The sequence below is a fragment of the Diceros bicornis genome, chromosome 2 (genome assembly GCF_020826845.1).
Source record: "Diceros bicornis minor isolate mBicDic1 chromosome 2, mDicBic1.mat.cur, whole genome shotgun sequence".
Taxonomy (NCBI): domain Eukaryota; kingdom Metazoa; phylum Chordata; class Mammalia; order Perissodactyla; family Rhinocerotidae; genus Diceros; species Diceros bicornis.
Window position 1 is genome coordinate 56201006 of NC_080741.1, and position 13880 is coordinate 56214885.

Genomic DNA, 13880 nt, shown 5'->3' on the forward strand with positions numbered 1-13880 from the left:
GTTCTAATCTTTATCTTATACCAAAAAAAGTAACAATTAGGGGATGTATTATTATAACCAACTATTCTAAAGAAAAAAAACATGTTTTAGTGCACACTGCAAAAGTTTTCTTAAAATGGCAGACCTTGCACTTCAGATAGAGAACACAAAGAATTCTTAGAATAAATTATATTTCAAGCCAGATAACGTATTACTGGGCTGGTACTGAGGGAGACCAATTTCCCCCATTTTCCTGAATTCCCAACTGGAGGACATCCTTGCCACTGACATGACGCTCTATTTGGGCAGCAGCATCCCCAGTTGGTCCATGAGCTGCCATCTTGAATGGTGCTTTTAAATCATCACATGTATGTATCCTTCAGTTAGTCTCTGGACTTCAGGATTTCAGAGTGTAAAGGGGCCTTACCCCAACACAAGCCTTTCATTTTGCAGATGAGAAAACAGCCTCAGAGAGAAAAAAAATCAGTTGCTCAAAGTTACACAGCTAATTAGTGACTGAGCCTAGAATAGAACCTAGACTCTGAACTCCCTTGGTAACCTCATCCCTCACCCACTCAGACGCGTGTAGCCCCACTGCAGAGTCGTGCTTCAGAAGGCCTTCCCTCAAAAGCACCAGTGGGACTGCTTGATGAACTGAAGGCAGAGCCTTATATGCTTTAAGAAGCATTTCATTCTTAAAGTTTAGAAATTTTGGCATGTTAAAAAAAACGGCATTTCAGTCTCTCTCACTAGTTGAAAGGAGCTTATCCACTTCCCCATAAAATCCACGCGAACCTCCTCACCCAAGTTTATGCCACCTAACTTTTCCATCTGTCTTTGGAGTAGGCTGACCATTATCTTCACTGTTACTATAGTTACTGTGGCCAAACTAAGGCATGTAAAGAGACAGTTCCACATAGGACAGAGAGGGGTGCCCTACTCATAACTGAGACCCGAGAAAGAACTCCAGCTCTTTGTCTTGTTTCACATCACCGTCTTAATTTTCTCATCTGTAAAATGGTTTCAAAGATAGCAGCAACCTCATTAGTTTGTTGGGAAGATTAAACAAGTCAGTGTGTATACAGAGCAACTTAGCCAACTAGGGTTGGTTTTTAACAGCTGCTTGTATTGAAAAGAATTATGAAACTGGGTGGGTAAGAATCCTGAGATCAGCTGTGTGCGTCTGCTGTGGGTGTCAAAGGGGAGAGTACAACATAGATGCTGGTTACCTGCTGTAGATGCAATGGTGCGCTGCCCAGATCCCTCTTTAGGACCAAGGCACTCATTCCCCAGATGCCAGGGATGTGTCTTCCCTGAGAGCTGTATTACCCAAGGTTATGCCCTCCCCAGCGGTTGCTCACCTCCACTGACTTGTTGATGAGGGGTTACAAAGACCCAGCCCTCTCATCTCAATTGGGGTCAACTCCCTCCAAATGGCCACCCCAACTCCAGAGCAACTGATGAGAACTGCTGAGACCTTTGTTACAACTAACTACATTACAGTTCAACTTCTCCCTGTGCCCTATCCTGCTTCCCGCTCCCCCCCCCCCCGCCCCGTTCCTGAGAGCACCGCCAATAAACCTCCTGCATGTTAATCTCAGACTTTCAATTTCCCAGGGAATTCAACCAAAGACATTATCCTTGGCCTAGTTCATTGCTCAATAAAAAGTAGCAGTTGTCATTCTTATTGTGGAACTATCTAAGCAATCCACACTTGTTTTCCATGATAAGCGACTTCCTGAGTCTCTTTAGGGGTGACATCCCTTTACGGATGAGGAAATATGGTAAAGATATAAATAATTTAAACCAAGTTTTATTTATCATCCAGAGTCCTAAGTCCCCTGGTCTGTTCTCACAACAATTTTATCCACCACCCATTTGCTATTTCTTCTTTAGTTACTCTAATTTTAAAGACATAAGACAGACAAGAGATGATAGAATATCCTGTTTATACAATATGCATAAAGCCTAGTTTACTGGGAAGGGTAATTTTACATCATCTTAGATGGTCAATCTAATATCCAGCCCCAAGGGAGCACAGGCCTGACCTTTGGGCTAGAAGGTGAATGGTTCAAATCCTACTGAAGGCAGACACATCTTATGGAAGCAGTGGCTGCAAAATGGCACTGGACAAGGATGCAAAAGGCCTGGGATCTGGTAGCTCCTCTGCCAATAACTCCCTCTGGGATCTTGGGCTGGTCATTTGCCTTTGCCGGGCCCTACTTCCCTCATCAGCAAAACAAGGGGCTTGTCTAGTAAGAAAAACTTATGATTCCCTAACTTTGCAGGGGTTTTCCAGGCAACATAAATAAGTAAGATATAGAGGGAAAGTGTAATAGCAGAGAAGAAATTAAAAGTGTCATAAATTCAAATTACCAACTTCCCAAACACATATTACAGGAGAGACTATTAAGTGAATAGGAACAGATTTTATAGCTGTATTTTCTTTTTGCAATATTTCCATCTAAATCATCGCCCATGTCATTGATTGTCATTTCCTTAATCTAGAGTGTTTGAATATACAGCTTAGCAATGCTTTGGACAAGCCATAAGTCAAAGTTAACATTTTTAAAAATTAACCATGCCCAGGTCTCTGCCTTGGGCTGCAATGTGCTGAAATACCAGCATCTATTAGAAAGAGGTTATTGATGTCGAGGTGACATGCACTATGATTTGCAGGTGCCCTTCTGACTAACCTCTGTTAGTCATATCTCAGGGTAAACCTGCCTTAATTACCCTGGCTAGGGAGAGCTGGTTTAACTGGACTGGCTCTTTTGATACATGTTGAACACGATTGCCCCCTAGGGATTACTGAATGCCACACGTGTGAGTTATTATGTAAATTCTACCTTTAAAAAAATAATAAGGTGCGCTGTCAGAATTTTTTTCTTCTCTCAGTCCTCTTGCCTTCAAATTGTGGGTTATTCAGTAAGGCCTTCATTGTATCTACTTTGAAAATTATACTGCACATCCTATGGATTCAAGCAGAATAGGAAAACATAGCTGTTCCCCAGTACACACATTTCTCTGTGGCACAACTTCCTGAAAGCACAACTTCTGGTTGAGAAACTTCTGCCTAGGAAAGCATCTTCTTCAGTATCCAAAAGCTGAGCCTTACTCTGATCTTCACAGGAAGGACTCTTAAGCATCGGTGCCTCCTCAAAGCTTTGCCTTTAATAAGACCCATGACTGTGGATGAATCACTGAACAACTGTCTGAGGCTCAGTTTCCTCATCTATAAGATGAAGACATACAAACTTGCCCCACCCAATCCTCAAGGTCAAAGCGAGGATGCAGCATGAAGATCACTCCGTGAAAGCACTTTGAGAAGCACACAAGCTCTGGCTGAGATGCACTGTTGTTGCTACTGTTGACTTAACTGATCATCAGCAGTGATTTTAATAAACGTATAAAAATGATGCCTCCAGTTTATAGCCCAAACCGCACCTCAAAATAAGCCAGAGCTAAAGGTAAACAGAGGAAAGGCAGACTCTACAAAGCAAGCCTTCCTCTCCCTAGATCTGAAGCACACCCCTCCCTTCCGCACAACTATTTCTGCTTCTAATTCTCACTGGAGATCACAGTAGGACGCAGGCTGCCTTTCTCTTTTCGATTTATATTTCAGGACCAAAAGGCACAAAATGGGATAACATTTAAAAAATAGTCTGGTCCGCCTTAGTAACCTCCCTCAAAATGAATACGAGATTGCCATCTCATTCTAGCAAGATTCCTTTTTCCAGCCCCCATCTCCTCAAGCTTTGTCATTCCAGAGCATTTAAGACTCTACTCTCGTAATAACAATGATTTCACTTGACAAATATGTTGCATTTCATTCTGCAGGATCTTCAGTCTATGACAAACATTCACTTTGCTGAGGACTGCCGAAGAGCCACAAATGGAGTGAAACCTGAAAACCCTTCAGAAAAGAATAATGAACCCCACTCTGTCTCCAGGGGGTAATTTAGTAGGTAGATTAGGCGACACTTGATTAAGGGTAAACCTCTCTTTTCCACAGATATATATTGTGTTTGTACAGAGGGTCTGTATGAAGTGGAGGATTAGGTCACAAATCCTCAGGAAAAAGCAGAAGACGTTTCTCAGAAGAAATATGCAAGTTACTGCACATTTGGAAAAACAAGTAATACTTTACTGGGAGGAAAGAAGAAAAACTCCACACACAACAGCTTTATTTACACAATTTCATTTAGCTTTTTGGAACATTTCTAACAAATGGTTAGTTCCCAAATACATTGCACAGGATGCCTTGTCACTCCTGACAGTCTATGAGTTACTACAAAGAGTAACGACTTCAACTCAAGGCTACTAGAAACTGATTGTCAAATAAGATTTTCTGAGACTGCCCATAGGGACCTGCTACAACAAAAGTCGTTTTTGGCTCGTGGGGGATTAGAGTGTGAAAGAAAAACAAACGTCAAAATAAATCCCCAAGGAAAGAAAGCATTTCTGTACTAACCCTCAGTCCTATCCGCCAATGTTCTGCGTGCTCCGCAGACTCGCAAATACTTGAGTATTTCTCGTTGTCTGAAACCACGAACAAGAGTCTGAAAATGCTGGATGAGGCTCAGTCCACGTTTCAACAATGCAATGGAATTTACCCACAACTTAATGGAACTTCCCAATCTCTACCCATCAAGGTAGAAAATCGCAAGACAAACAAAACACAACACTTTGCAATGTTAAAAAAGTCATGTTAAGTTCTAATGAAAATTTGAACAAATGTGGATTTTTCTTTTGAAACTATGTTAGGATGACTTTTCTCATCTTTCCACATGTTGAAGAATATGGCTGAAATGGAGCCTTCCTAAATCACTCTACACTATGCCTATCAAACAGCCATGAAAAACTAGGAACTAAATAAACGTGTTTTGACAATGATGAATCGCTTAACTCTGCTGGTCAAGTTTCTTCTAATGGCAGTACTTAGAAGTGTACCATAACACATGAACATAGATCACAGTTAGAGTAACAATTTTAAGCTTAGGGAATTGAAAGAGAAATGAACTTAACTCAGTGACTTGGAGAGATGGACATATAGATATGAGGCTTAAAAATTGCTGCTTAAAACATACGTGTCCCTCTGCAAAGAAACAACTTAGCAAAGCTTGGGAACTTCATGATGAACTATATGTTTTGCTGAAAGCTACACATTTTTGAGGTTTATGCTGTTTGTTACACTTCCTCTGTTAGCTGATTCCAACTCTAATTGGAGGAGCAAAGTAAAGGAAGTCCCCTTGGAAAAAGATATGGGTGTACAGAGTTGCAGAAATTGAAAAATAAAATTGTCTTTCTAGCTTTTTTTATTTTTTAGAACTCTACTAAAAGGACAAGAATAAATGGGAACATTCATTTGCTTTTTAAACTGATCACACTTGGGTTTAACCACTGGCAGAGAAGAAACTTTACAGTTCCCTGGGAACCTATAATTTGGAAACGGAAGCACACAAGAACAGACTTTAGTTTTCAGGCAATAAATTGAAGAGAATTCTGCAGACATACAACAGAAAAGGAACATAAAATATTGGCCTGTGCATTTCTTAGAATGTTAGTTCATTAACTCGATAAGCTGCACAGGGAAAAATGCAGCCAAAATCTACAAAGATGTCCACTGGGATTTCAAATCAGCATATTTACTCAGCAAGAAATAGCTAGAGGTTGGTGGGGGGAAATGCATCCCATTCTGGTAATGACGACTTAGCGCGAATCTCCGGAAAGACACCTTGTTGAAAAATCTCCATGCAGGCTCTAACGGGACTCACAGAAGCCCAAAGCCCCAAGGCCAGACATAAATATCATGCTCCATAATCTGTGTCCTGGGGAACAGTTCTACAGAATTATACAAGAAAATCACGATCTTTCACATCTTCCTTTCACATGCAATTCAACATAAACTTGAAAAATGTTTTAATTTTTCCTCCTTATTGCCCAAAATGCTTTTTTAATGCTTTATTGGAAACTTTCATTTACTCGTGCAAGCTCTATATCTGTATTACTCATCAGTATAAAATAGTTGCAAAGGCCTTGTTGGGCGATACTCCCAACAGTCACTGTCTTCTATGGTTAAAAGCTCATTATCAGTCTCTCTGGGAGAAAGCTCTAGTAACTGAACCCCATATAGATCAGGTACTGTGCTAGGCTCTTTCATAAACCTCATCTTATTTAACCCACCCAGGGAGGTAGAGATTGTAACCCCTACTTACAGATGAAAAAAGTGAGGGTCAGAGAGGTTCTCTGTCTTATTCAAGGTCCTGAGCGAATAATAATAAGGGCCAGTATTTGAACACTGGACAGTTCATGGCTCTTTATCTTTCCCTTCCTGCTCTCCTTGCCAGTTCTCCAAAAAATGATTTAAGAAGTTAAATCAAGAACACTCTCTATTCTTATAGAGTGTGGATATTTCCTTTGAGGAACAATAATTCAAGATAGTTAAGGTATTTTCCAACAACAAAAAAAAAGGATTCAGGACAAATACACTCAACTGCCATCTCTCTTCACTGGGTCCAGCTGGCTAGCTAGGGTGCGTTCTTAGTCTCTTTATCTACACCATGTGAACCCAGTGGGATCAGAGTGCAAGGCTGTGCCACAGAGGCTACAAACAAATGGTCAATTCACTTGCACATGTGCTTCTCTGGATCCATAGAGTAGTTAAAAAAATTGAACCAACTTTCTAAAATCCATAGATTTCACATAAAAATTCACATTTTACAGCAATCAGAAGGTCCCTCAAACCTAGGCCCACCTTTATGGCAACAGTCAGCCAAAGATTAGTGGTCCCAATCCTTTCAATGAGGAATGAGCTCATGAGTTTCCCACAGCCCCCACCATTCTTGATTCTATCCATATACCAAGGCCCCTACAGCTGTAATTTTTCATTATGTTTCTGTTATTGTTTATCTTATAATAGAGAAATATTTCTCCAAACTTTGTCTCTTTTAGTAGCTTGAATGATTGGTCTCAATTCTTCACCCCTCCTTGTATCTGCCCTGTTACAATGTTCTCTTTGTGGGTGAAGTGTACTTCCCCAACCCTTGACTATTAGCTCAACCATGTGCCTTGCTTTGGCTAATGAAGTGGAGTGAAAATCACAGTGTCAGTTTAAGATTAGGCCTTATGAGGCCTTACATGTTTTTACTTACTCTCTTGTGCCTCTGCTATAGTCATCAGAAGAGTTTTCCCTGGGTTGCTGGTGCCTATTCAGCCAGAGTCTCAGAATAAACACGTGTGGAACAGAGATGCCCCAGCCACCCACAGCCAGGCAGTGAGAAGCAAACACACCCACCCAAGCCCACCCCAGAGCAGCTGAGCCACTCAGTCAACCTGAAAATCTGTGAGAATAACTACTGATGCTTTAAAGTCACTGAGTTTGGGGGTGATTTGCTACACAGCATTATTATGGCAATTGCTAACTGATACATATCTACAAAAATAAAAAATAAAAGACAGGCTGAAAGAACCAGACACCACAATTTTTCTTACACGCAAATCTGTTTCTTATTTATGTTACCAACCTAGACCCTGAGGGCATTTGAGTTTGCAATTCCTGCCATAAAACTATAAACTTAAGAACTAAACTTAAGAACTAAAATTCAGGTTTGTGAAACGTTTCTTAGCATGACTATATATCTAGGTTTGATTGAAATGGCCCAGTTTTTGCCTATTGCTATGTCCTGGTTTGGACAATAAATAACATGGTCACTCTATCTACATGCAAATTTGTCTCTGATTTTCATACCACGTGGTTGAATCTCTTCAATCTCTCTGTGGAGCCTGATCCAACAGCTATTATTGTTGCAGGCAATACTCTACCTGACAACTTTTCTGCAGGTAATACCTATTTGTAAAACCTATCCGGATGTAATACCTGGCTGAAATCATGAAGTCAGGGTGTCCAACCATTACAAAATACTGGTGTAGAACAAGTCAACTTCAGTAGGTGCCAATCCCACAACTACCAACCAATCAACCAACCAGCCAACCAAACCAGATCCCAGTTGACTGACACTTAAAAGGCTTAACAGGCTAACTTATAAACAGGAAGTACTTAAAACAACAGCAATATTAAAAAATCAAATGTCCCCAGAAAGGAAAGTCCTGTCTTCAGAAGGCAGTAATTATTGCATCTGAGTATATCTGCTTAGCAATCCAGGAAAGTGGGAGATTCACTCTCTAATAACTTAACTAGAGACATTTCATCACAATTAATCGTAATTACTTTTTACTGCATTTCAAATTCTGTCTTTTATTTGGGGTGGTCAGGAATGCAACTAAGCAATTCCAGACCATGCTATCTTTTATGTATAGGTCTATGAGGTAGTTATCAAGGCCCCTTATTAAAATATTGCCATACAGAAGTTCATGAGCCAAAACAAGACATTAATTTCTATAACTAGATGTGTCCTTAGGAAAGAAAAAATTACTATATATAGAAAATATAGAAACTTTGATGGTCAATGCACATCAAAGCAGAACTCTATAAATACCTATGCGTATAACAGACAACTTTTTAAAAATGTTTCTTTTACCGGGGCCGGCCCGGTGGCGCAAGCGGTTAAGTGCGCGCGCTCCGCTGCGGCGGCCCGGGGTTTGCCGGTTCGGATCCCGGGCGCGCACCAACGCACTGCTTGGCAAGCCATGCTGTGGCGGCGTCCCATATAAAGTGGAGGAAGATGGGCACAGATGTTAGCCCAGGGCCATCTTCCTCAGCAAAAAAAGAGGAGGATTGGCGGATGTTAGCACAGGGCTGATCTCCTCACAAAAAAGAAAAAAAATGTTTCTTTTACCTTTTCCTTGTTATTATAATAACAGTTAATCATTAACACTTATTTTGAGCATAACTTGTGCCAAGTACAATTCTAAATTTTTTATATGCATTGACTCTTTAATCCTCACAACAACTCTGGAACAGATACAATTATTATTACCAATTCATAGATGAGGAAATTGAGGTTTAGGGAAGTTAAGTAATCTGCCCAAGGACGTTCAGCTAGTAAATTCTGAAGCTTGGAATGAATCCTAGGCATTCTAACTCCAGAGTCAGTTAAAGAAAGGTAACAACAACACTTACCTCACTGCCACCATGATCAAGTGGTCTGTTACATTTTGTGCCCTGATCATATCTTGCTCAAAGCAACCTCTGTACCTTTGCTGATAGTTCTCCTGTCTAGAGAGCCTTCCCTTCTACTCTATCCCTCCTATTTCAAACTCATTTAGCTCCAATCCCAGCAGTTCCATGAAAACTCTCTGCCACTCCACATTTTTCTTGCCTTTCTCTCTTAATTCTCCAGAACTCTCACCATCTAAAGATAGTCAGATCAGAGTTTGAGTCCTGGCCCTGCCACTTATTACCTAAGTAATTGTAGGCAAGTTATTTGACCTCTCATAGCCTCCTTCTTCTCATATACCGAATGGAATAATAGTTAAACTATAGTGGATCTCTGTGGTTTTACCTTCCCAGCACCCCTTCTGGTAACAGAACTCTTGTCTTTCTTGTGAGAGGTCACTTGGCCTTACTCTTAGCCCATCTCCCCTAGGTACCAGGTGATCACATGACCTAATCCTGGCCTGGCCAATTTATGCAATCTATCAGCCTTTGATCTTTTTCTAGAACTACTAAGAAAGACCTTTTCTCCTCCCCTCAGGGTGACTGCACTCATAGAATGTAAGCTGGCTGCTGGTGGCCATTGTTGGCATCACCAGGGTGCTGGTGGACACTCTTCCAGAGAATCAAGACAACAAAATGCAAAGCACACCTGTGAGGAGGATGGAGACAGATTCCTGATGCCATAGTTTGAATATCTGAATGTAGTCAGGTCCCAAGTCCACTCCTGGCCTTTTCAGTTAATTGAGCCAACAGATTCCCTTTTTGACTTAGTTCAGATTGTGTTCCTGTCACTTGCAACTAAGAGTTCCAACCAACCCAGATGACATAAAAATTAAACAGCTGCTATAAAGTACGTAGCATAGTACCCAGTATGCTGAAAAGTTCAATAAATGGTACCTACTACTGTTAATTTTCCTCTACATTAGCTTCTTGAAGGCAGGAAAACCTGGAGTCAGGTCTGTCTCCACTGCTTACTAGGATGTCACTTTATAATTTTTCTGACACTCTAGTTCTACCATATGTAAAATCAACAAAATTATTGTGAGGAATAAAGGAGAATACATGCCTGGCAAGGCAATAAAATGTTCTGTAAATTTTATTTATTATTATCTCAGTCTGTAGGTTCCAATCAAATATTTCAAATGACTGATGGGGATACTAAGACCCAAAACCCTGGGGCATGATTTGCCAAGAACATCGAGGAAGCTGTGGATTCAAATAAGCTACCAATCCATTTTAAGGTGGTCCCAGGACCAAACAAAGGACCTGATGCTACTATTGTGCCATCCAAATCAGGCATTGATGCAAAGGGGCTTTACTGACACCATAAAGGCACCTCGAGGACACAGAGAAAAAAGAAACTAATATTGACTAAGTAGCCCCCATGTGCCATGCTCTGTGCAAAGCATTTCCTTATATTTCCTACTCTGGAATAATTGCTTATTTCTCTTATGGTCAATTAAAAAGATGATCTATGAGTACATATTAAAATTATCTAACTTCTTCTATCTCTAAGGAGGAAACTTAATATATAACTGGAGAAAGACACTAATTAATAAGCAAAATTTAACATGAACTCCAGCCAAGTCGAACTTGAACTGTTCCGTTTAAAGGCAGACTGGAATAAATAATGGAACTTCAAAGCAAATGCCCTGTTTTAGCTTGAATGTTTTATTGAGCACATGGGGAGTATTCCACTGCCAAAAATAGGATGGTTAATGAGGGAAAATTGGTGCTTTCAGTCAGTTGGTTGGTTTGTGAGATAGGGCCATCTATTCAGAGATAACTATATTCCATAGAAAAGACAGAATAATGATCTGTCTCAAAGCCTCAGAGTTTTGAAGAAAACAAAACCAGTTTTGTAAACTGTCTGAGATCAGCTTAATGCATCCTTTTCCAAATACCTTCTGTGATAATGTGCACACAGATCCCTTCTACTAACACCAAAACAGCTTAAATTTAATTCTAAAAAGAAGACATTTCCATGTTTCAAGCTCTATGCCAACTATATAAATGCAGCCCTTACCTCTTAACGTGTGATACAGGAACCAAAAGACTGTGCGGCATTAGTAGGCTCCACCATAATCAGCTTTTCTTGGGCACCATTTTGAAAATGATGCTCTGTAATCAGAATGACATATGGGGTTCCCTGAGAGTACATTGTTAGTGCTGGACTCAGAGCAAAGGCAAGTCCACCATTTCTGTGCATATTTTCCTACAGCAATGAGTACATTTCTGAGAGAGTCAATCTCCAATTATTTAGGAATTAAGAGGAGAAGGTTGGGCTCACCTGCAAATGCTGCGAATTGTCAGCCATGCTATCTTCTCGCCTGCGAACCTCTTCCAGTAACTGGGCATTCTTCTTCTTTTCCAACTGTTGATTGTGCTTGAGGTTGGCCACCTTCTTATTCTGATCCTTCATATGCCTGAGAAAAGTTGGCACAGCTTGGTTAAATTCAACCACTGGAAGATCATATGTTATCACAATAGAAGTACTAAGTATAGAATATCTAAGTACTAAGTATGAAATATCTTGATATGGATTCAGGAACAGTTGGGGCCTCAGAATATTCCATTCATTCAACCACAAATATGTTTTGAGCACTCAGGTGCCAAGATGGCACTGGGGCTGCAGTGGTGAATGAGACAGGTATAGTCTTTACCCTCCTTATGGAGCTTGGAGTCCAGTGGGGAAGACAGACAAGTACCAAGGAGACACAACTCAGGTTTCCTAATGTTGAAGGAAATAAATACCACGTTATGAGAGATGATGATGTGCACTGCATGTGTGAACAGGCATTGGGGTGGGGGAGATGACTTTTGTCACTGTGGCCAGTGAAGGCCTCCCTAAGGAGGCAAGACTATGGGTGAGACTTGAAGGAGCCAGCCAAGAAAACACCAGTGGAGGAGCTCCCCAGGTAGAAAGAACAGCAAGTGTAAGTACCAAGGCAGGAAAGAACTCAGCTACTTCTAGGAACTGTAGGGCTGCAGTGAGGTTAGCCCAAGGTGAGAGGGGGGGAGTGAGGAAGAAGATGGGACTACAAAGGAAGGCAGGACTTAGGGCACACAGGGCCCTGTGGTCTGTGATGCAGCATTTATTTTCTTCTAAGTGGTTGCTGTTCTAATTATTATTATTATTCTGGATCATGTTCCTATTCTGAGATCATAATCCATTACTTTGATTTAAAAATAACAATTACACATCTCCAATCAAATACATTGTCATCACTTAGCTCAAACAGAATAACTTTGGCTAATCATCATGGTTAAATAAAGCCCCAGTGCTTGGAATAAAAGTTCTTAATGAATCTATAGGATGTCAAAGTGCAAAATCATAAAGTGATCAAGTGAGTAAAAACTAGGATAAAGGATGAGTTAAAAAAAAGGGGGCGGGGGGTAGTTACAGGCCTAATGCACACTATTTCACCAACAGCGTTTAGCAAAACATTCCACAGATTTAGGCAACCATGTCCACAGCAGCTGTTACAAATCTAATCCCACACGTGGGGAGGCAGAAGGGCAGTACAGGGGGCTCGGGAGCAATGATTCCAAAAGAAGAGAGTGGCGGAGCAGAATTATTTGGGGTTCTTTCTAATCCCTTCATCCCCTCTCCTCAACATTGCTAAGTCAGCCAATGTTACTGAGCCCTGACTCCCAAAACAAGCGTACTGAGCGTCACTGCTCTTGTGGAAATGTAAACGAGATGAGAACTAGATAATAAAGAGCACATATGTCAAACTGAAATAATTAATAAGCAAATGGAAGCCACTCTCAACAAGAAACTCTTATTTCTAGTCCTCATAAAATTATATACTCCCTCCCACTCCAAGAAAACGAAGTTCAAGAGAATTGTTTTATTAAGCTGAATAATCTTCTATTTAGGACTCCTGCTAATAAAAATATTCTGAACACTTTGGTTCCCCATAAATATTTACAGAACCAACTGAAGCTGTGACTTAAATATTACTGATGACACTTATTAAGAGGATATAAAGTGAGACAGAATAGCCACCTCAGTCATTATTTGGATTGGATAATTTTTGTCTGATATTTCCCTGTTTTTACTGGACACAGTAACGTACACATACAAAACTACCAAAAGTCTACATGCTAATCTGCTTTTAGAACATTATCTTTTGGTTACTACAAAGATGTTAAGAACGACCTCTTGCTTCCTAACTGAACAAGGATATAGCAGTACCAAAGCCCACCCCAACCCGGGGCAAGTGCATATTCCAGTTCCTTAGGAAATCAGGTCAGTGCTCAGCAATAGGATCTGATGGAGAGGTCAGTATTATTAATGAGATTGTTTAATTAGAGCACATTGTTATAAAAAAATACTTTTTTATAACTTTAAAGCACACAGTTAAATAAAACCAACTACTAAACATTTTTTCCCCCAAGTACCAGTGATAAAATAGATTATTACTGCAAACATTATTTGCATAGTTAAAGAACTCCCACAAGGTTCTCGGAGCAGTCTGAACATATTAGACCTTACTTTCTGGGATACTGCAGCATTCTCCAATCCAAAAAGGGAAAACAAACTCCAAATCCATGCATCCATAAAGCTTTGCTCAATTAAGAGTAGCTAAGGGGGCCAGCCCAGTGGCGCAGTGGTTAAGTGAGCGTGCTCTGCTTTGGCAGCCCGGGGTTCGTGGGTTCAGATCCCAGGTGTGCACCGACATGCGGCTTGTCAAGCCATGCTGTGGCGGTGTCCCATATAAAGTAGACGAAGATGGGCATGGATGTTAGGCCAGGGCCAATCTTTCTCAGAAAAGAG

At 40.6% G+C, this 13880-nt stretch overlaps 1 protein-coding gene across 12 annotated transcripts in view; it reads right to left on the reverse strand.

Moving 5' to 3' along the window:
* ERC2 (ELKS/RAB6-interacting/CAST family member 2) overlaps positions 1 to 13880 on the reverse strand; it is a 907015-nt gene that overhangs the window by 408267 nt on the left and 484868 nt on the right. For all 12 annotated transcript variants that reach the window (XR_009222735.1, XM_058561400.1, XM_058561371.1 and 9 more), the window contains one exon: positions 11388 to 11523. Coding sequence is in view for 11 of the 12 variants with exons in the window: in XM_058561400.1 (XP_058417383.1) it covers positions 11388 to 11523 (136 nt within the window). In the remaining variant the exon portion in view is untranslated. The remainder of the gene's footprint in view (positions 1 to 11387; positions 11524 to 13880) is intronic.